This window comes from Lycorma delicatula, chromosome 6, assembly GCF_047948215.1.
Source record: "Lycorma delicatula isolate Av1 chromosome 6, ASM4794821v1, whole genome shotgun sequence".
Taxonomy (NCBI): domain Eukaryota; kingdom Metazoa; phylum Arthropoda; class Insecta; order Hemiptera; family Fulgoridae; genus Lycorma; species Lycorma delicatula.
The window spans coordinates 51,108,145-51,132,163 of NC_134460.1; the positions used below are offsets into that span (position 1 = coordinate 51,108,145).

The 24,019-nt window shown below is 33.7% G+C and overlaps 1 protein-coding gene across 2 annotated transcripts in view; it reads right to left on the minus strand.

The window, feature by feature from the left end:
• LOC142327055 (L-2-hydroxyglutarate dehydrogenase, mitochondrial-like) overlaps positions 1-24,019 on the minus strand; it is an 81,363-nt gene that overhangs the window by 48,584 nt on the left and 8,760 nt on the right. For both annotated transcript variants that reach the window (XM_075369829.1, XM_075369828.1), the window contains exons 2-3: positions 21,746-21,906; positions 19,100-19,356 (exon numbers count right to left, since the gene is read on the minus strand). In XM_075369829.1, coding sequence (XP_075225944.1) covers positions 19,100-19,356; positions 21,746-21,906 — 418 coding nt within the window. The remainder of the gene's footprint in view (positions 1-19,099; positions 19,357-21,745; positions 21,907-24,019) is intronic.

Genomic DNA, 24,019 nt, shown 5'->3' on the forward strand with positions numbered 1-24,019 from the left:
TGAGATTTGTTCTATATCTGAAATCATTATTCAGTAAACAGTACAATGAATGCTTTGTGTTAGAAGTCATGAAAAGCACCAGATTGAAATGAAAAATTGAGATTCTTTTTGTAAGAAATAACTGGTTAACCATCACCACTATTGTTTTTCCTTAATGCTATTATTATTGTTGCATCAGATACATAGCAGAAGGTAACATTAAAAAAATAATTTATCAACCAGCCAACTATGGTAGAATTGATCAACAATTGTGAAAATTAACAAAAGAATCAAATGTAGCTGAAAAAACAAAGAATTCATCAAGCTCATCAAGAGGGAATCCACTAGCTCTATAGATAGTGAATTCTACAAATCTCCTAAATCAGAAAGAATTATAAAAGAGACAAATGATTATACTGAAGCTTTTAAAATGTAGATTTGGAGAAAGAAAGAATAAAATGTGTGAAAAATAAAATAATGTTTAGAACAGTAGTTATAGCAGAGAATTCTTACAAAAAGTTCAAAGGAAAATAACTGAATATATTCTGAAAGAAAAAGTATTAGTAACATCTTAAGGAAATAGTAAAAGGTGTGAAGAGAAAACAAAGTGAAAGGCTGAAGCTAACAGATGAAGTCAAGGATGGAGGATAGAAACTGAAAGACAAGCAGAGAACAAAAAACAACTAGATATTACAGTGATATTATATAATTTATTATTCAAACACATGATGAACTGTAAATGTTTATAGTGTTTTAGATGAACACATCAAGATGTTAAAAATTATTACAGTTTAAGTATTGAATTTAATAAAGAACTGTACATATGTTTTTAATGAATGTAATACTGAAATAATACCATGTTAAACTTAAGAGAGGCCCCCATCACTTACTTTGGTCAATAGATAATAGTTAATGGCAAACAGTTGTGTAATAATTTACAGGTGCTGAAAATTATGTCCATCTGCTTCTATGTTTGACCATGTTTCTGGCTACTTTTTTTAACTGTACCCTATCTATTTCCTGGATGGCATTGGTAAAGTTGTCTTCAATTCCTGCAGGGTGAATGGATTGACCCACCGGGTTGGTCTAGTGATGAACGTGTCTTCCCAAATCAGCTGATTTGGAAGTCGATAGTTCCAGCGTTCAAGTCCTAGTAAAGCCAGCTATTTTTACACTGACTTGAATACTAGATCGTGGATACCAGTGTTCTTTGGTGGTTGGGTTTCAATTAACCACACATCTCAGGTATGGTCGAATTGAGAATGTACAAGACTACACTTCATTCACACTCATACATATCATCCTCATTCATCCTCTGAAGTATTATCTAAACGGTAGTTACCGGAGGCTAAACAGGAAAAAAAAAGAAAGGGTGAATGGATTGCTCCTATAAAAAACTTTTCTAAGTTACCGCACAGAAAGAAATCTGGACTACTGAGACCAGAGAATCTTGGTGGCCACAATTCTTTAGAAATGATTCTTCCACTGAAAAAAAATCCTGTAGCATTTCGATAGTAGAGCGAGCTGCACGGCAAGGATGAATACCGCTCATCCTTTTGCCGTTACAGCTATGAATTGTTTGGTAATTCTTTGGTAGATGACCAACCACAATTTTTTCAAAAAATAAGGATTGTCTTATTTGTCACCTTGAAACTGCACGCCATATGTCTACTTGCCTGTTCTTTGCTGGTGCAGGGGAAATTCAAAGAAAATGTGCAGGTTTTCAGAACCCCCAGGTTCGGTAATTGACTGTTTTTTTTTTCTGGCTTTTTCTGGGTGAAAAACGTTTCAGTGTTATCATCGCCTGAACATGATGTATGTGTTTTAAAATACTAAATTTTAAAAATTCACAATTAGAAATTAAATAAAAATGCCCGGAAAAAAAAACGTGAAATATAAATACAAAACCTAATAGAATAACAAAAATTAAAACAAAATAAAAACAAAGTAGAAATTTAAAAACAAAATCAAAACAAACTAAAATATTAAAAACAAAGACAAAACAAAAAACTTAAACCAAATTGTTAAGACACAAAACATATAACTGCTGTAGAAAAATCTAAAAAAACCATTAAAAATGATGTAAAATATTAGCACCCCAAAGAAACAAAAACCCCTGGTTCATAACTTCTTTATTATTGCCCAGGATTTGATGAAAATTCCTGGGCAATTTAAATTTACGACGCAATACCACATAACATATGCATTCCACAAGAATGTGGTGCACAGTCAAGCGGCAGTTGCATTGCATGCGTACTGGTGCGTTTACTGTTGACAACAGATACCCACGAATAGCTCTTGTACATCCTATCTGCAATTGGCAGAGCACCACTTTCTCACAACAAATTTTTCTGTATGAGAAGTCCCATGGCAACACAGAACCTTTAATGTGCTGGAGTTTATTTAATGTAGCTGTCCAGTCAAGTTGCCACTTTGAACGAGGAGCGAGTTTTACAATTAATAAAGTTGGATGTAGTAACATGGGTAGTGAAGGATGGTTGACTACATGCATCTTTAGCAGTGGAATCTGGACGTTCATTACCTGGAATCCCCACGTGGCTAGGGATCCAGCAGAAACTCACTTGTGTGTTGCGATGGTTCAACTCGGCAATTGCATTGGTGACTATAGAATGCCTGGAATAAAAATTTTCTAAGGATTGTAGAGCATTACACAAATCGCTACAAATAATGGCATGACAGTACTTAGGGTTAATGATATTCAATGCCTTATTTACAGCATATAGTTCAGCAGTAAAGACACTAGTAATAACAGGCAGACCAAACATACAGGTTTGGTCATTAACGATAAATGTGCATCCAATGGTATTGTTGTTTCGATCCATTAACATATATCACTGCGTCTGGGTTTGTCTTAGAGAGAATATGGTGAAACATTTGCTGAAAGAAAATAGGTGGTTTGATTATTGTATTTCATGAGGTCAAATATAAAATTTATAAAGTTGATTGTCCATGGAGGATATGATCACGGATAAACAAGAAAAACAGAAAATCCAACAACATTCATAAGGTGCAGTAAATGTCAGGTACAAATTCCTACAGGTGCAGTATAATGTGGGCAGTCCTCATATCTTCAAAAATAAGTATTTCCAGGAACTGCATTAAAGCTGGGTGATTTGGCTGTCCCTTAAGGCGAGTAAAATAAGAAGCTAATATCAGGTTCTGACTATTAAACCCACCGGGTTGGTCTAGTGGTTAACGCGTCTTCCCAAATCAGCTGATTTGGAAGTCGAGAGTTACAGTGTTCAAGTCCTAGTAAAGCCAGATATTTTTACATGGATTTGAATACTAGATCATGGATACCGGTGTTCTTTGGTGGTTGGGTTTCAATTAACCACACGTCTCAGGAATGGTCGAACTGAGAATGTACAAGACTACACTTCATTTACACTCATACATATCATCCTCATTCATCCTCTGAAGAATTATCTAAACGGTAGTTACCGGAGGCTAAACAGGAAAAAGAAAGGTTCTGACTATTAACATACTCATTTGATCTAAAACACTAACGTTGCCTCAAATGAAGTTCTTGAATCAATGACAGTAGTGAATTCTTTTAGTATAATCAGCATTACTTAGATCAAGGAAAACCTGCATTTTATACAGAAAACATTTCAGCATTCCTCCCACTGCAGTGTGGGCTAAACCTAGTAAAATATTCTTTACCTGGTTTAGTCTCCACAGAGATTTATTAGACCTACTATCAGCTGCTTTACTTCCTGTACGACCTATTTCGCTAAAATTAACCTACATCGAGCACGTTTCTCATCTAACATCGCACCAGCTTTATGAAATTTTTAATTAACTTCTGAATAACACTTTTCACTGGTGATTCCTTTGCAAATTTCTCCCTGAACATTTGCTGACAAACAATATGAGATTTCATCTCTAAATAAATTTTCATCACAAATACACATTCTCAACAGTTAACCGCATTTTAACAAACACACAATTACACAATGTTGTTCAACAGCTAATGCTAGACACAAACTAGCAATACTCAAATGTGCATGCAGTAAACAGTCATCCCCACTCTAGCCCCATTCCTACCAACATCTTCCAATTATTTTACCTACCTCACACCAATGTATGTATTTTAACAAAAATATGCATTTAGTATAAACTACGAAGTGATGGGGCCTCTTTTAAGTTGAACACTGTTTTAATGTTCAATGAATGACACTTAGGAATGTAGTTCTGTTAGAAACAGAAAGTGACAAAAGGTGTGGTTTATAATAAAACATTACTGTACTATCAAAGTCTTTTCAAAAAAAATCTAATGGCTCACTTGTATTATTTTATTTTTGCTCATTTGTAATCTCAAATCTTTTCTAGCATATTTTATTTTACATGATTAATATCAAATAATATTCTTATTTTGAAATACTACAGTGGGCTACTTTATTACTAACAAATAATTTTTAAATCAAATATGTTTTACTTTTTATACACAAAAAGTAATTTCCATTCTAAATGTGTGTTGTGCATGCCACTTTTACTATTACTGTTAATTATTTCTTAATGTTACTTGGAAGAACTAAAAGTGTTAAAGATGGCTGAATTATGATCAAATTTTAAATGGACTGGTCACCAGACTAATTTACTTACGTATAAAAATTCATTCAAGAAGCAGCTGAGAAAAACAGATTTATTATACCCATAAATAAAGGCACGGACTGGTTGCTGCAGCATTAGGCATTTCAGTTTTTATTTTTTCGTACATAAAAAAAGAATATAATTCCTTAATTTCCAGCAATGCAGATCAAATTCAAATCAGAAAATCATAATTTCTCACGCATCTAATAAATGCCAGAAATATAAAAATCCTGTTCTATACCTAGGTGATCTCTACAGGCATATTCTGAAGTGAATATTTATGAATCTTACCCAAAGAAAACATTTGTCCTCAGCTCACTTAAATCTCTCCAAATAAAAAATTAGTTTTCAGGATAATGATGACTGTGTACGTGTAATATTAAAAAAATATATACATTTTAAATGGAAAAAGTTTAAAGGCAAATATAAAAACACATATAAAAGAACATAGATCTGTGATGTACAGGGATACATTTTGTATAACAAAAATGTAAATTTAGTCACTTCCATCAAATTCTTGGTAATGTTCAGCAACCAAAATCAAAAGGAGAAAGTTTCATTATGATTTTTGAGGAGCAAGGTTTTGTATTAAGTGGACTAACAATGTATAAACTAATAAAAATGATGGGGGTTTATGTGAAACAGAATACCAATTATATTAAGTGGCTTAATGAAAAAAATCATAGAAAATCTCAAATCTTGATTAATTTCTTAGGCAATAGGCAATATACCATATCACAATCCACAAAGAATTCCTTAACTCAAGGGAAATTATGCAACAACAGAAATAGAAAGGAACTTACACAAATGAAGTTAAGAGATCATAAAATCTGTTTTCAGATGCAATGTAAAAATCAAAGGTGTGTAAAAGAAATTCAAATGATCAAATGAACGTACAAAAAATTATTTGATCAACAAAATTATAAAAGCTAACCTACTACATCATGACATTATAATCACAACCACCAATTTCTCAACTTATATCCCAGAAGTTTTTGTTTGTCATTTCTCAGCCAATCCATAATTAAAACTGAATGATTTTCTTACTTTATTTAAATTACATATTTATATTAGCATATTATATATTTTACTGCATTGATATATTTATTCATTATGTTTAGTCTTGACAGAATTGTACTTATTGATAGATAGATAAGACAATAAACATGAGTAACCAGCTGATAAAATTGCTGAAAAATTCATACCAAAGCAAGTTATACTGATAACTGTGAAATAGGATAATAATTTATCATTGCTACTTCTAATGATCAATAAGTGTTTAAGTTTAGGTACTTATCTATTACCTCGACCGCCACCTATTATTCAAAGCACAAGCCTGTTTCTGTTTCTGAATACTAACTGATTATTAAACACAACACAATATTATATAATTTTAAGTTTTTTATGTTCATTAATATAATACATAAGAGTTTTTCATGACTATTTGACTGTTTCATTTTACGTGATAATTAATAATATGAAATTGAGGGACCAGTCTACAATAGAGGAAAGAACTGTTCATTCCTCCAAGAAACTGCAGTTTCAATAAACAACTTTTAAACTATTAACTAAGAAATTGTCACCCTTCAGTATTCAGAAATTCTGGAAGTGCAATGTGAATAGTGTAAACCTTAAAAAGTTTTACTTATTACTAGAATTTAGAAGTATAACAGTTACTCAAGAAAGGACTTTCTCTCTCCGTATGCATATCTTTCTGGGTACTAAAATTTGTTTAGAAAATAAATTAAGAAAAATTACAAAAAATAAAAATAAAAATAAACACAAGGTGAACTTAAGTCTATTTTTTTATGTCAAACCTTAAAATAAAATAAGTTCTTTTATATCCTCAGATTTTTAATGGCATCCCTTCAGAAACAACAGAAAAATGTTAACTCTAAAATCTCGATGTTATGCAAGTTGTGAAATTATAACTTACATAATCATTTTTATGTATGGCTTTGTTACACTGAAGATTATTTCCCAAACAATTTCTCCTGACAGGTTATATGGTTGTAGTACATGAAGGTTTTACATGCTGAATGATTCAGGAGGAAAGGAGAATAATTAAGAAACTGATTCTATAGCTTCAAACAAGGAAAAGTTAATGCAAACATAAAATCAAAAACACTATCGAGTTACAGTTAGTGAAAAATTTCACCCTAATTTCAGTCCCCCTGAGGTCATATTGAAATTTTGTAAGGCGTTTTGTAAGAGGGTAAAACTTTATGGTTTCTTATGTTTTTTGACCTAAAAATTGAATAAAACATGTCCCAAAACTGTATCTCCTGTAGTTTTCATGATATATCCAACTTAAAACAGAAAAATTCAGTTATGAATAGCACATTTTTTTCGTCTGAAGTAACAATAACTATGTTATTAAACTGATATAATACAAGTCTATGAAAAAAAAAACTTTTATAATCAAAAACAATAAAATTTAACAGAAAAATTGAAAGCAGCTCCTTGTAGTACAACAAATTTAGACCTTTATAAAATTAGGTTGACAACAGTAACTGTACGATATGAAATTAATTTCAATACTACTCATTGTCATAAAATTGTGGTTATGTGTTAATAATAAAAATTAGGCAGTTTAGTTATTTTTGACATATTTTTTATTGTTTAATTATTTTTGAGATTCAAAAGTTATGTTGATTTTGTGTTTACTCTAAACTGAACCTACACTATCCCAATTGAATCTGAATTTAAAAAAGTGAAATTCCATCTGAAATTCTCTGTTTTGAAAAATGCTGTGTCTCTTTACTCATGAAGATATGATATGATTTTTGTGTATAGCTTTTGCAATAGAGAGTCCAGCTTCAGTTGAAGTATAGCAATGTAGGTATCCTGGATTAATAAAACTGTCCAAATTTTAAAGTAGTGTGTATTTCAAAATGAATAACAAGGTTTTAAAGCTATGTAATATTTCTCAAGTTACATGTACATTGATTAATTATATATAAAATAGAAGAGCAACTAAAACAGTTTTAGCTGAGCTCAAGCTCTGAAGCCTACAGATTATGGTTTACGTGCTAACTTTGCAAATGAAATGATCCACCATGATGAAGACTTTCTTTATCATGTCGTCTTCAGTGACGAATCAACATTACATGTTAATGAAAAAGTAAAATTCATAATGCGCATATCTTTTTTCCCCCTAAAACAGGTTCCCTGCTCTGATATTATTACTCAGTCCTAGAGATGCCATAGCCTCAAACCTTCCGAGCAACCATGCTGGGCCCAGCTATGCTGTTACCAGCATGGGGTACCACCTGGTCAGACAGGACTGGGTCTTCTCTTCAATGCCTTACCCCCCCCCCCTCGCCAAATAGAGGTTCCTTCAGTCTTTTCTTTTTACCCACCCTATGGACCCCAGGAGTCCCTGTTCATTGAAGTGGGATGCCGGAGCATCACCACCCCTTCTGAACGGGGTCATTTGCCCATTCCTAATCTACCCCAAATTGTGATCATCTTCCTCCGCAAATTTAGAATGCATTATTCTGCTCATCATGGCGCTTATTACGTCCCAATTCCGAGGGCTAAATAACATAGCGCCCATGCAATTATCCGGCGTCAATTGTCCAATGAGCTGCTCCACCTCCAACCTGGCATAATCTCACCTCGCATACCTGAATATGGTATGCTCCACAGAATCTATCTCTTCACAATAAATGCACTGGTCAGAAGCACACCTACGCATCTGGTGCAGATACTCATTATAACTACCATGGTCGGTAAGAAATTGTATGAGCTTAAAGCTCAACTCACCATATTTCCTACCGATCCACAGCTCCATCTGAGGGATCAAGCTTTTAGTTCAGCTGTCCAACCTGACACCAACTCCACTCGTACTTGTTCAGCAAATCCTTGCAGGCAAGACCCTTGGCTTTCTCCGTGGCTCTCTCCACGGCTGCCTCTACCAACAACTGCATCGAAGAAACAGACACCACTACAAAAATCATCTCTCTAGTCACAGTCCAATAAGCATTAGCCACACCTGCAATTTTTGAACCGCCGTACTCTGTCTCAAAACTCTAAACTACACGGGAACAGTGTATAACACCATGGACTGTGCCAATGAAACAAGCACTATCCTTTTAGATGTGTGAGGCCTGCCCATCCTACTCATAAGCCAAAGAACTGTAACCACTGTTTGTTCAGCCTTGACAAGCAACTCCTCTAGGTGTGACCTAAAAGAGCACCTTCTGTCAAGCCAAACACCTAAGTACTTGGCTTGACTAACTGGCTCGATAGGCACCCCCTCACTGCAAACCTAATAGGTTGCAAGTTCCATCTACCAGCCATAACTACAACCTTAGATTTCTCCACAGCCAAAGAGAGACCTCCTGCTCCCAACCATCCATCGACAAGACCAACTGCCGCATCACCTTTCTCAACAACCTCCTCCTCTGTCTTTAGCGGCCACCACCAATGACAGATGATCAGTAAAGCTGGTGACTAGCACATTCTCCGGATACTCCAAATTTAGCACCTCATCATACGCTACAATTCCATAATAGGGGGCTGATCACCGACCACTGCAGTACTCCACACTTGGCACAGTCACTCTACCAGCACCCACTCTAGCTACCAACATCCCGTTGGTGAAATAATCTTGCACCACTCTTAACAAGTAAAGCCTCACTCCTTTCCTCTCAAGGGCCGCCAGCACAAACAAAAACGGCAATGAGTTGAATGCGTTTTTCACATCCAACAACACCATTGCCGGAATCTTCTGCATGCGCCTGAGAGGCTTCTAACCTCTCCTGAGACGACTCACTACAGCCATCAACTGCCATTTCAAACAACGGATCTCAATAGCAGCAATTTCCCTGACAGCCATCGGCTCTGCATCAGGGAAAAGGGCAACGATGAACAGATGCATCCTCAGTGAGAGACAGCAAAGCTCTGCCGAACCTCCCCATTACAATTTTAAACGCTTTGCCCCACGTATCTGCAACAAATCCTTGCAAAGATCCAGCCACTTCCTTGTTTTTAAGCCCAAAATGGTTGCCTTATATAGTTTCCCAGCAGCTTTGAGATCTCTTACAGCCTGCTTGACTACTGCTGAATCCTTTCTCCTACCTGACCTCTGAACACATAGATGGGCTCTCAAACAGACCCTAGCCTCAGACTCCTCCGCTGCCCATCAATAAACAATTCTCCTCTACAGGTCTGCAATCTAGAAGGATGCTACACAAGCCCAGGCCATCACCTCTGTAACAAAAATTGGTGACACTGAATCAAAATGCTGCAGCTGCTGCAACACCATAGTCCTAAAGGACACCAATCCACGCTGGGCAACATGCCTCCTGGCCCCGACCAACCAATCAGCCTGAGGTTGCTAGTCTCTAATAGAATTGCCTGATGATCACTTAGTGTCTCCACACTCATCACCTCCCATTGTCTCATTCCTCTAGCAACTCTCTCTGAAGCGAAGGCGACGTCAATGAACTGCCACTCCTTCTCACCAATGTCGGCTCCCTCCCATCATTGAGGTAGGTGAGCTGCAACCCAGCCATCACCTAGTCAAGTAACCTTCATCCGGCATCCATGATATGGCCACCCAGGCCATACATTTGACATTAAAATTGCCTGCAAATAGCATGTCCTTCCTGGCTCTAAGCACCACATTCTTTATACTATCCAAAGCAGCCTCAAACTCCTCCACAGAACAATTAGGACACATAAACATAATAAATAAGAACGTTGGGCAGCTCCATCCACATATAACAGTCCCCCGAGCCATGCTACAACACAGGAACGGGACACAATTTAATGATCTCTACATTGAACCCACCGTCTCAAAACCAACCAGCCTCCATTGCCTTCTGCACATTTGGCTCTGATACCAACAACATCTCCACACGTTCTCGCAAGGCAATCTGAAGTATTGTGTCATGAGATGCAACACTCCTGTTTTCATTTACTTGAATGAATCTAACCATTCACGGGTTTGCAACCACCACTGCCCGTCCTATGCCCGACCCCTCTGCAAGTCAGGCATATCGGCTTCTCTCTACACTCCAACGCCTTGTGGCCCGCAGCACCACTACTGAAACACACTCATGACCTATTAGGTCCAGTACATCTTGAGGCAATGTGCCCTCCCTCCAAGCATTGATAACATTTGAGTTCCCCTTTTATACCTGCCTCCTCCCATAATACTCAAGCACTCGCTTAAGATACCAGCCTACCTGGTTCCCAGCTACACCAAAATCCACTATGACCTTAGACTCCACAATCTTTTTATAAACTCTGAGAAGTTCCTCAACGACTATCCTGTTGCTCACCTTAGAATCAATAACCACCCTACAACAACCTCCCAACTTCTCATCTTCCAAGTCCCCCAAGAGGACTTCAGTATGGCCCCTCTTGGTCATCACATAATGTGAACAACTGGAGATCAGAAAATTCTCGCAAAATATTGCAGTGTGAAGGAGACTCCTCAAAACTGAATGTTTTTTGTGCCGTATCCCAATGGCAACTTTATGGGCGATTCTTTTTCGAAGAAATAAGTGTGGCTGGAATGAACTACCTTGATATGCTACAGTTATTGCTCTTACCTCAACCATGAACTACAAATCTTTTATCTGACATCAAGACAGTGTGCCTCCTCACTGGCATAATGCTGTACATGATTAGTTGAATGAAATTCTCCCCGACTGCTAGATCAGTTGCCAGAGACCAGATGATAGGGCTTGTTTGCCGCAGCTTCCAGGTTCGCCCCACCTGACCCGTGTAATTTTTTTTATAAAGGGGGTTTATAAAGGATCAACTTTATGTGCTACCATTATCAGCTGACCTACCTGACTTGAGACACAGGATTGAAGCAGCTATCCCATCAATTACTCCAGATTTCTGATTAAAGTACATGATGAACTCTACTATCAGATGTGTGCCGCAAGTTAAATGGTGCTTACATTGAACACTTATAAATAAATATTACATAACTTTAAAACTCTTATTTATTTTGAAACACTGTATTTTTTATAATTTTTAATAATTTTTGTGAGAATGGTACAGTTACCAGAACTCATGTTTCATCTGAATTTCAACTGGTAAATGGTAAACAAAGGGAAAACATTCTTCAGGTGGTACAGCTTAGTCCTACAATGAGCAGAAAAATAATTTCTACATGATAAAATTCACTAAGAACAGAATGGAGGACATTACATAGTCATGGACTGCATCCTTATCATGCTCGGAAGTTCAATGCCTCCAGCTTGGTGACCATTCCAGACGACTGCAGTTTTGTCAATTCGTTAACAAGTTACCGCTTAATTCAATTTACACAATTTTTGGACAAAACTAATTTTACCCATACTGGCATAAACAACACACAGAATTCATATCAGTTGTCTGAAGAAACTCATATGAAGTAGTTGAATCAAATTTTCAGCAATGGGAAGGAATTATTTGGAATTTTTAAACAATGAATTTCTTACAGTGCTTGAAAAGTTTCTCATTTGCGAAATGAATTTAAATATAATATCAACTTGATGGAGTGCCAAAACATTTCATGTACAAAGTAAGATATTCCTTAGATTAGAAATGTACTGGTAAATGGATTGGACGTAGAGGGCTGGTGGATTGGCCACCTAGATCACCAGACCTTACACCTATAGCTTACTGTTTATACAGAGTGATTTTTAGTCCTGTTACCCAATTGTAAATGTAATTTAAGAAAGGCAAATTTAGGTGGAATAAAAAAATGTATTTGTTACTTACAAAAGAGATTTAATAAAAAGCTATTACTTATATTAATTGTTAAAGAATATGCTCAAAATGCCCACCCCTTGCGGTTATACACGCACGGATTCTTTTCAACATATTATCAGAAACCTTTTTAAGAGTTGAATATGACAAACCAACTTGCGTAGAAAGTTTTCGTAAACTTTTCCGTGGAGAATTGAGCAATCTTGTTTTCACATTTTCTAAAACGTCATCTGTCAAGCGAGTTGGTCTACCACTATGTTTTCTGTCATAAACACTACCTGTCTCTCGAAATTGGTTTGCTAGCCTGGAAATTTACATTTTTTCTGGCAGAGTAACACCAACAAATTTAATTTGAAATGATTCTTTTATACTCGCGTACGATTTTGTAGCAAAATATTGTTCAAGAATGAAAACTTGTTCTGTGGTAAAAGACATTCTGTTCGTAACACGACCGGAAACGGCACAAAAGTTTACATAGCTCAAGGAGAATCAACTTACACTGCTGTATCTAGACCGGTTGAGTAGTGCTACCAACTTCGTGTCACAAAACAAAATTTCCCTTTCTTAGAAAAAAATTACCAGACATTAACAATTGGGTAACATGACTAAAAAATCACCTGTAGTAAAGGATGAAATTCAAGGTACACAAGCAAAACATAGACACATATTATGAACTGATTTCTTCTTAATCTCTCTGATCTCTCTTCTTAATGCTGCTGCCCTCATCAAGGAACACATAACATAAAGTATAATAACAAAACTAAAACTTAAATAATTATTATTATTAGGTATAATATCATTAGGTAGGAACATGTAACCCACTAAGTTGGTCTAGTATGAAATCATCATCGCAAATCAGCTGATTTCAAAGTTGAGAGTTCTAAAGTTCAAATCCTAGTAAAAACAGTTACTTTTGTACAGATTTTAATACTACACTGTGGTACCGGTGTACTTTGGTGGTTGGGTTTCAATTAACCATAAGTCTCAGGAATAGTTAGCCTGAGACTGTACAAGACTATACTTCATTTACATTCATATATATCATCCTCATTCATCCTCTAAAGTAATACCTTATAGTGACTCTGGAGGCTAAACAAAAAAAAAAGAAAGGTAGGAACATATATTATATGATATTATTAACACATATCATATTATTTTCTATCATATCAGTAGAATGGTGATGGAAAATAAAAGCAAACAAGTTGAAAAGTATATCTACATGAATAGTGGAATTTTCAAACATATATTGTGAAAAATATATTTATTGTTAATACATTATAAACCGTAAGAGAATTTTTTTAAGTAAAAAGCTATTTTAATTTTTCAAAAATCGAAATTGTTGTAACAAAACCTGCTTTATTTAATTTTTACAAATTTCTTAAAATTTTTTTTTACGTTTTGTTGTTAATAAAAAGCTGACTCTTTCATTTTCATAGGTTTTATTACATCAATTTTCTCAGAATTAAATCTCTACAAGTTTTGGTCGTAAAATTTATCCAATTATTAGCCATTTAATAAAATTATTGTACTTTAAACCTAAAAAAAACATGTTTTTGTAACTGAAGTTTTCTGTTTTACTTTGGACATCATGAAAACCACAGGAGACAAAATTCTGAGACCTAATTTATTCAATTTTTCAGGTCAGAAAACATAACAAACATCAAGTTTATCCCTTACCTAACACCTTAAAAATTCTAATGTGACCTCATTTCACAGAGGGAACTGAAATCTGGGAGAAATTCTTCACTAACTCAATAACAAGGTGGTTTTCAGACTTACGTTTGTATTACCTTTTTTCTTATCTCAAGCTCTAGAATCAGTTCCTAAATTAATTCCCTTTCCTTCAGAATCATCTGCATATATTGTTCTGCTTTTCTTCTGGCTTAGCTAGGTCTTCCCTGTTTATAAATTAGACATTCTCATGGTGGTTGAGCAGGATAAGAAGGGGTAAGAGACCATAAAAAAAAATTATTAAAGTAAAAGAAACTTAAATTACTACATTATTAAGTTATAATTTATATTACAATCTATATGATTGTAATATAAATTATAACTTATTATATATTATAAATTATTATTATTATATTATAATATAAATTATACATTTTATGGTATTATTATAAGTTACAACAGATATCTTGTGTAAAATCTGTAATCAGAAATTGACTGGTGAAATACAAAAATTATGTAATTACAGTTGCAGATTTCAAAAAGGCATATTATTCAACAGATAGGGATTCTTTAATCTATGTTCTGTCAGAAATGGCATAGATGAGATGATAAAGCTAAAAACTTTACTGAACCAATTTCCAGTATTTTATCAAAAGTTAAATTTATAGGGAAATTGTCAGAACTATTTAAAAATAAAAACAAGCATCATGCAAGAAAAGAGATTGTCTCAAATCCTCTTCAATTATGACTAAATAAAGCCATAAAATAATAGAGGAAAACAGATTAAATTAAATGAGATAAAAACAAGATTAGGATACAAGAGAAATTAAAAAACATGACTGCTGAAAAAAAACAATGCTGACAAACACTGCTCTTTTTGTTCTGATTTGGTTCAATCGTGATATTGTAATATACGCGAGCAAATCCTGTTTGAATTTTAAAAACTTGGTTGGAAAATATAACATTTTCAAATAACCATGATCTGTTAGATCAAGAGTGTAATGATTCATGTAAAAGAGGGCCTTTAACCTAACAAATTCCCAGTTTGAATTTTGAAAATCAGATGATTGCACAGATATTATAAGAGCACCTCCCAAAACAACATCCCAGGGATACCCTGTTTGTTACTAGTTGATGGTGATGAATGGTTTAATCTCGCACGAGGTGCTCCCATCACACCACTTTAGCCTTGCATGCATTCCACAGGAAGCTCATTATTATTAAACAGAAATTTATTTAATATTATTTTATTTTATTTAACGTAAATTTAATTCTATTATTTTTGTAATATTACTCATTCGACTGCTCTGAAATCCAACTCAACAGTGATAAGAAACTTACAGTTCACGGTTCACTAATTCAATTCATTAAAGTTTGTGCTTCAACCAGCAAATCTCCACTACATATATATATAAATATGTATATGTAGATGTGTTTCTCTAAAACAGCTGGGCCGATTTTGATGCTGTTTTTTGCATTACATAGGTATCGCCTCAGAGCAAGTTCTTAGATTAGTTTTATGATTATAGGCCACCAGGGGGCATTGTAGTAGATATGTTTCTTCAAAATGGCTTCATGGGTTTTTAAAAATTTGTCATTTTTTTTAGAAAGATAATTAAAAATTCTTCTGGTTAACTATTGTCCTCTATTCTCTGCAACTGTCTTTATAACCATAATCTTTCTTTTTTCTTATAGAGTCCATCATTATTTCAAATTTCGAGTAAATTTCTTCATCTGATTTAAGATATTTTGATTATTTTTACAGTTAGGTCCTAAAACTTTCTTATAATTTTCTTTTCTAATTATTTTTTCCAGTCTTGATACTTTGACTTTCACCATCATCTACAGCATTTAAGCATTCTGATTTGATGGCTTTTAAATTATCCAATAACATCTTATATATATAATATATGTGTATGTAAAAATATAATCATATATGTAACAATATATATAGTTTTATATAGCCCATGACAAATCCCCCCCCACCCCCCACCAGTCAGCCACCACCATCAGTAACATAAGGATTCCAACCCAGGATCATACATCTAAATCAGCCGTTGAGCTGCTATGGTGTAACAAACATGTACAGATATACCCTAAATGCATTACACTCCTTTTTGGGCAGTCGTATATTAAGGACAATCTAGAGATATCGTTTTGCCTTTGGAGACAATCTGACAATAACTGCAAACAAATTTTTAAGTAGCAAAAAATCATACTAGAAACGTTAACAGAATTTGCAGAAAATCAGGATTGCAAATAAACTATGAAAAAACAGAACATATGACAAACATTAAAAATAAACTGAAACCTCTACAAACTAATAATTAAGATTAAAATATTAGAATAATTGAAAAAATATCTGAGAACTAATGAACCTAAGCCCTGGAAAGATCAAACTCAGAAATGAAAAAAAATGAAATGGAAGTAGCCTATTGACTAAAAAAATATACATTCAATAAAAAATCCCTTTCTTTTATTGGATAATATAGATATTATAACAAAGCCATTAAATCAGAATGCTTAAATGCTGTAAATGATGGTGAAAGTCAAAGTATCAACACTGGAAAAAATAATTACAAAGGAAAATTTTAAGAAAGTTTTTAGAACCCAACTGTAAAAATAATCAAAATATCTTAATATCAGATGAAGAAATTTGAAAAAATTATGGACTCTATAAGAAAAAAGAAAGATTACGGTTATAAGGACAGTTGCAAAGAATAGAGGACAATAAATTAACCAAAAGAATTTTTAATTATCTTTCTAAAAAAAATGACAAATTTTTAAATACCCATGAAGCTGTTTTGAAGAAACATATCTACTACAGTGCCCCCTGGTGACCTATAACCATAAAACTAATCTAAGAACTTGCTCTGAGGCGATACCTATATGTAATGCAATAAAACAGGATTAAAATCGGCCCAGCTGTTTTAGAGCAACATCTACTGTGGTGCCCGCTGGTGGCATATAACCATTTAAAAAGTATGTCTAAGAACCTGCTCTGAAGTGATACCTACCTTTTGCACGTAATGCAAAAAATCACATCGAAATCGGTCCTGTATTTTTTGAGGAAAATTGTAACACACACACACACACACATATACACACAATCTATTACCCCAAACACATATACTGTCTCCATTCTGTTGTGGGTAAATAAAAATAAATGGTTTCAAAAAACAAAAAGATCCAAAGCAATTAAATATTAAAGAAGAAATTCTGGACCAAAATATTTTTTGAAATAAGACAAAAAATCTGAGTTTTGGGGAGAAAAAGGAAAAGAAAATTTTCCCAAAAAGAGAGAGATGAAGTTAGTCAAAGAATAAAAGTACCGAAACAAAAATAAAAAAAGAGCAAAGTATAAGTTGTTTTTTAATGTGATAGATACATTGATGGTTCAAACAAAATTTAAAAAAAGTATAATAAAATAAATTACAAGGGTTATTGCAAACATAATGCATAGTTACTTCATCAGGATTCAAAGTTCATTTATACAATAAATCAAGTTTATAGTTGCGGAAGATTCAACGTAATCTCCACCAAGAGATTACATGCTAATCTCTAATTCATGTTCGTCAACTGTCTTAGCAGTTTTTTGGATTCCTTTCAGGAAATGATCTTTGTTGAGGTGTAAAAGTACCTGGGTCTAAGCTGCTGATAACGCTTTTAAACTTCTAAAAAGAATTACTCTGAGTGGTTCTTTCAGCTTTGGAAAGAGATTGAAGTCCAGCAGACTCATATCAGAACCGTAAGGTGGATGTCAAAGAATTTCCCAACCATAATTGATGAAAATATTAATGATAGAACTTGTGGGCATGCATTGTCGTGCAATATTGACACACCATTGCAGATTTGTTCTAAATGCATTTTTCAAACTTCTGGTCGCAAAACCACCTCAATGAAGTTTCTGTATTAACTAGTAGTCACAGTAACATCATTTGGCACTCCATCTGTAGCGATAACACCCGCTTTATCGAAAGTTAAAATCATCAATTACTTCAACTGCATGCAACATTTCTTTGATCACAGAAAATGTTGACTAACAAACACTGCTTTGCAATTTAAATTCAGATTCAATATTTTATCACATATCAATATTTTATCGATAGCAATTATTAGATTCAAAAACTGCTCGCCTTCCCTTTCATAATGTCTAAGCAGCCTTCTCATACAAATTTTAGATTCATCACTTTTTGCTGCTCATTCAGTTAGTGTGATATCCATCATACTGCAATCTATTTTTTGTGCAAATGTACCATTAAAATGCATGTTTTACATTTCTCTCATTGTCGTGCGACAGCATTTGTCAATCACTATGGCAACAACAGCAATGCTCGTGTTTTCTACAGCAGCAGACACACAGTTAGCCAGCCAAAGTATGACTCATTTGTTGTACTGCTTTTGACTTCCCTAAACTTTTTATGCTGACATGTATGGTGCTGCAATCTACAGTGTCATCACCATATACTTCCCATAACAACTGATAAATTACTGGCACAATATTGCCTCTTTAAACTTTTGATTTTGATGTATGCTCATTACTTGAATTTTATGTGACCCGAGTTCATTTCTGCCTCGTCTACAGATTGCACTGACAACGTTACACACTTAATCCAAACAACTTGTATGTTCTGTTTTATGACGCTTTTTCCTGTTCAGCCTCTGGTAATTACCATTCAGATAATACTTTAGAGGATGAGTGAGGATGATATGTATGAGTGTAGTCTTATCGACCAATTCTGAGATGTGTGGTTAATTGAAACCCAACCATCATAAAACACCGGTATCCATGATCTAGTACTCAAATTCATGATGCTACACACTACTGGTTGCTATGAATCACACCATGTCTTCATTTTTGTGCACATGTGCAAAATGCAGTACTTTTTTAAATATCATCCTATTATATTATCAAGTATCATTAAAGTATCAGTTTTATTTAGTTAAAAAATTGCTTACTCTGATTTTGTTTCCATTACTCTGAAATATTAGTCAACGATACTCAAGAACACAAATGGAATAAATCTTATATATTATTCTAGTTAAACATGGAAATTTGATTTATATTTAAAATAGAACATTAACAATCAAATAGAAGTACAATTTGTCTAGTTACCGTAGAGTAAGGTTCAATTTCTCTGAAGCCATCTGGTGAAAGCAATTCTAAACCCGGTACCTTGTTTTCATTACCACGAACAAATAAATTCTTCAGCCATTCTACTTCTTTATGAGAAACAGCGATTATCAATTTACCATTTCTTTTATATGGAATATCATTATCATCACAATACTTGTACATTTTAAGCATACCTTTCACACAAAGCTCTGCTCTGAGTGAGCCTGGTTTATAATAGATACCAGCATGAATTACCCCTGTTGAAATAATTAATATTGGATTAATCAGAGAAGCAATTATCTACATTATTAGAAAAGTGCCTACTGCACAAATATTTTTTACAAATGTGACTTTACCATACAATTTAACATTAAAATGAAAATTCAACCAAACCTCTGACTGGTTTATACTACACTCTCTGAGCAGTGATTAAAAGAGACTTTAATCTTTTAAAATTTTTCAAGATTTGTTTTTATGAATTCAGAGTTTAATAAATCTAAGCTTAATTACTAGACACAAGGATTATATGCATTTGCATATTAAACCCATTCTCACCGGTTATTGCATATTTTTCTTAAAATCTAGTGATAATGCATATATTCGCCATATTTACAGTATTTTTCAGTAGAGTATCTACCGAAAAATATGAAGTCTTACTTTGTAGCCGTCCAAACATATTAGTCGCATGGTTCTTACAGCGCACTTAGCAGTCACGCGTCTATTGTTTGGTAGGATATTATTATGAGGCCAAGTAAAACACAAATTCTTGAGACAAAGACAGATGATACCATTCTGCATCGTGCAGGACTCCTCCCACAAGCAATTAAATTACGCATTTTAATGTTGACGCATTCATTACATCAGTTTAGTTAACTTAAACAGCGGCAAGTAGTAGTGATTTCACTTCCAAAGGTAAACAAAAAAACCACTTTAGCATGGATTTATGTAAAGCATTGCTTACAAGTAATAATCCTCTTAACAAACTTACAAATCTACCTTCAAAGAGTTTTTGGGAAAATATTTTACACACCAACAATTTACCTGCATGTTCTGGAAAAAATACACAATGAACACAAGGATAGCATTATTTGGATTTCAGCTGACAAAACTACAGACACCTGTAGCGTGTAGCCATTACATTGCGAATATAATTGTCAGTGCATTAAAACTAGAGCCCTCTTCTTCCTATTTGGTGGCCTGAAAACACCTTGAAAAGACAAATTATTCTATGATTGCCAGATTCATGAATGAAGGTATTAAAAAAATATTTCCAGAATCTTCTGCAGATGAAACACTATATATTTCTCTAAGATGCTACTCCCTATATGATCAAGGCAGCCAAAGCTCTAAGTATTTTATCCAAATTTTGATTCATGTAACGTGCTTTGCTCACAGAGTACATCAACTCGCTGAAGAAGTACGATCAACGTTTGGGAATGTAAAATGTAAATAAACTGGTTTCATCAACAAAGAAAGTATTTTTTAAGGCACCTTAAGTGCTTGCAATAAGGCCTATAAAGAAATACTGCCAAATGTGCCTTTACCTCCTGAAATAGTGGTAACACGATGGGGAACGTGGATTGAAGCTGTGCTTTTTACAATGAACATTTATCAAAGTTAGCATTTATCAAAGTTAGCCTCTGCACTATCGAAGTGCAGAGGCTATGGCAGTTTGTCAGTCCAAGAAAGCATTTAATGATTCCAGTATTAAAAAAAAAATGAAGCTGTGATTAGCACTTATTTTTCCCACATACCTGCGAGTATTAATAGGCTTGAAACTTAAGGTTTGGCGTTGACTGAATCTATTCAGTTAATGAATAAAATCCGCTAAATGAACTTTGCATTGCCAGAGGTACTCCCGTGTAATCTTAAAATTTGAAAACATTTTGAACAACAACCCAAGCTTAGAACCTTTGTGTCAAATTGATAGTTTTATTAATGGGATGGGTGAACTTTTGCCAGAAACAATAAGTGCTAACATAGCTCCCAAATTCAAATACTGCCCAGTTACCTCAGTGGATGTGGAGCAATCCTTTTCCACTTACAAAAATATTTTGACTGATCAAAGACACAATCTTACTACCGAACATTTGGAACACTACCTGATTGTTTACATTAACAAAAGTAACAAAATGTTAAATAATTGTTAATTATCGAATGTATCGATATGTTATTCAACTACTTACTAACTGAATGCTGATTTTGAAATAAAAGAACTAAAAATTACTATTTTTTAAAATTATTTAAAGTTGCATATTTTGACACTTTTTCGTATTTGAAATGCATATTTTAAGCATTTTTCATGCATATTTCAAGCTTTTTATGTTGCATATAATCCGGTTTCTAATAATTACCCAATGATAAACTAATATTCAGTAAAAAAAAAGAAAGGTATCTTTTTTTTAAATTTTAAGAAGTACTCTTATTTAAACTGTTACAATTACGTTAACTGCTATAAATAATTAATTATAAATAAGTAATTAAGGAAAAGTAAATAAAGAATAACTGTATTAAACAATTAATTAATTATAAATAAATAAATAATTAAAAGAAAAATAAATAATTAGAAAATATTTAATTTATTTATTATTGACAAACTAAGTTTTACTGTATTTTTAATAAAAGTAATAAGGATTACCCACTTACCACTATTATGAGAAGACTGGTGGGCTGCAACATAATTCTCTTTATCAACAACACAAATATTATAACGCGGTAATCGTTTTGATAATTCTAAAGCTGTTCCGAGACCAATAATTCCAGCTCCAACCACTACAATATCATATTTAGGTACTTCATCATTTAAGCTGAAAAAAATTATGTTTCACAAATTTTAAAATCATCATAACCAGAGAATAAATTATTTTTTGTTAAATATTTCATATTTATAATTATAATTCCATGAAATAAAGTTGCGACTCGACATTTACTATCATAAGCTCTCTCTTTTTCTGTTTAGCCTCCGGAACCACCATAAGACATTACTTCACAGGATGAATGAGGATGATATGTATGAATGTAAATGAAGTGTAGTCTTGTACAGTCTCAGGTCAACCATTCCTGAGGTGTGGTTAATTGAAACCCAACCACCAAAGAGAACACCAGTATCCACAATCTAGTATTCAAATCCATATAAAAGTAACTGCCTTTACTCGGACTTGAAAGCTGGAACTCTCGACTTCCAAATCAGCTGATTTGGGAAGACATGATCACCACTAGACCAATCCGGTGGGTTTACTATCCTAAGCTAAATCAAATAAACTTTACTGCCCTAATGACTCACAGCTCACTGTAAATATTCTTTAACCTACTGTATAAAATGGTAAATATTAAAAGATAAATATAATGAGTACAAAAATTATTATTGAGAAAAACAATTTTAAAAATGGGATATTTTAGGTAATTAATTAAATATAATTAATTAACAGAAGGGTTCATTGGTTTTTTACCTTCTGTCTTTAACCTAATCTAGTTTTTTTTTTTATATTTACTGGTCATATTACATTTCTACCACCAATGGAAGTCGTACCTTACCTATCTTTTGGTTTTATATCAATCAATCACTACAATTTTAAAAGGCAGGTTGAAATGTCACATTTATTCTTGTATTTGCTATCTTCCCAATTAATTTACAATTTTAAAATAACCTACTGTAAAACACTATGAAATTGTGGAGTTTGCCAACAACCAAAAAGCCTTTCTCCAAGAACAGAATTCTAACAGGCAAAATGGTGTCACAATAACCATGAAACGAAACTATACTGCAGTGAAAGGTCCAGTTGTAATTTATATATTGCATACCATTTGTTACAAATGTTCATTTCATTTTTGGCTGAAGTGAAGAATTGACGTCAGTTAAAAATGCACGCACTAAAACTTAATGGGGTGGAGCACTAACATCTAACACACATGGGCACTTTTTTTATAATCACATACATCAATGGTGACTATCAACCACTGTGTGTTTACTGCAAAAGGCATTTGTCAAGTTTTATTTTGAGCATATTGAAATAATTTTACTGCATCAAGTTATGCCAAAAGCTTGGAAATATAAAAAAATGTGAAACAATTTAATAAAATATAACATTTCCAAACAGAGATAATTGTTACACAAATTAAAGAATGGTGTAACCATTTTAAAACTGACCGAGCTTCAATTGAGAGAAACCATCATACTTGTAGGCTGTCAACAAGGCAAAATTCAAAAGTTCAAAGTGCCCATGGACAATCAACCAATGTCTGAGAAATTATAAATGTCATAAGAGTAATAGTTTCGTATACATGATTTTAATGGAGAATTTGAGCAACTAATGGTAATCATGAAATTGGACCAAAGATGTTTTTGTTTTGAGATTACACAGGGCATGCTTATGTGCAAAAATTATGATCCTAACATTTTTAAGACCAATCTAACTGATGATGATCTTGGCTGATCATGGGTACGATCCAGAAACTAAAGCTTCGTCATCACAATGGAACTCACAATCATCCCAAAACTGAAGAAAGCAAACAAGTCAGGAGCAAAAAGAAAATGATTAGACCCCAGTAGATAAGAAATTCTTTTATGGTTGGATACTTTTTGAACAGATCTTGTGCATACAAAAGTGATAATGAAATAAAAACCAGAATAGTAATAACTAATTATCTAAAAGAAACAAATGTAATAATGGATTTTAAGTAAAAGACTGATGCAGATATTCACCTCATGAGTTTGAGGTGAATCTCTGCATCAGTGTGAAATAGGATACTAAGGAATGGCTGGAGGCACCTAAAATATGGCATGGAGGAGGAGGTTAGAGAAAATTAGGAGGATAACAGTAAAAAATGAAGTAATATGGGGAGTAAATGAGAATAGAAACTTAATCAGAACAATTCAGAATAGGAAAGAATTTAAATGACAGAGGCATATCATGAAAGAAA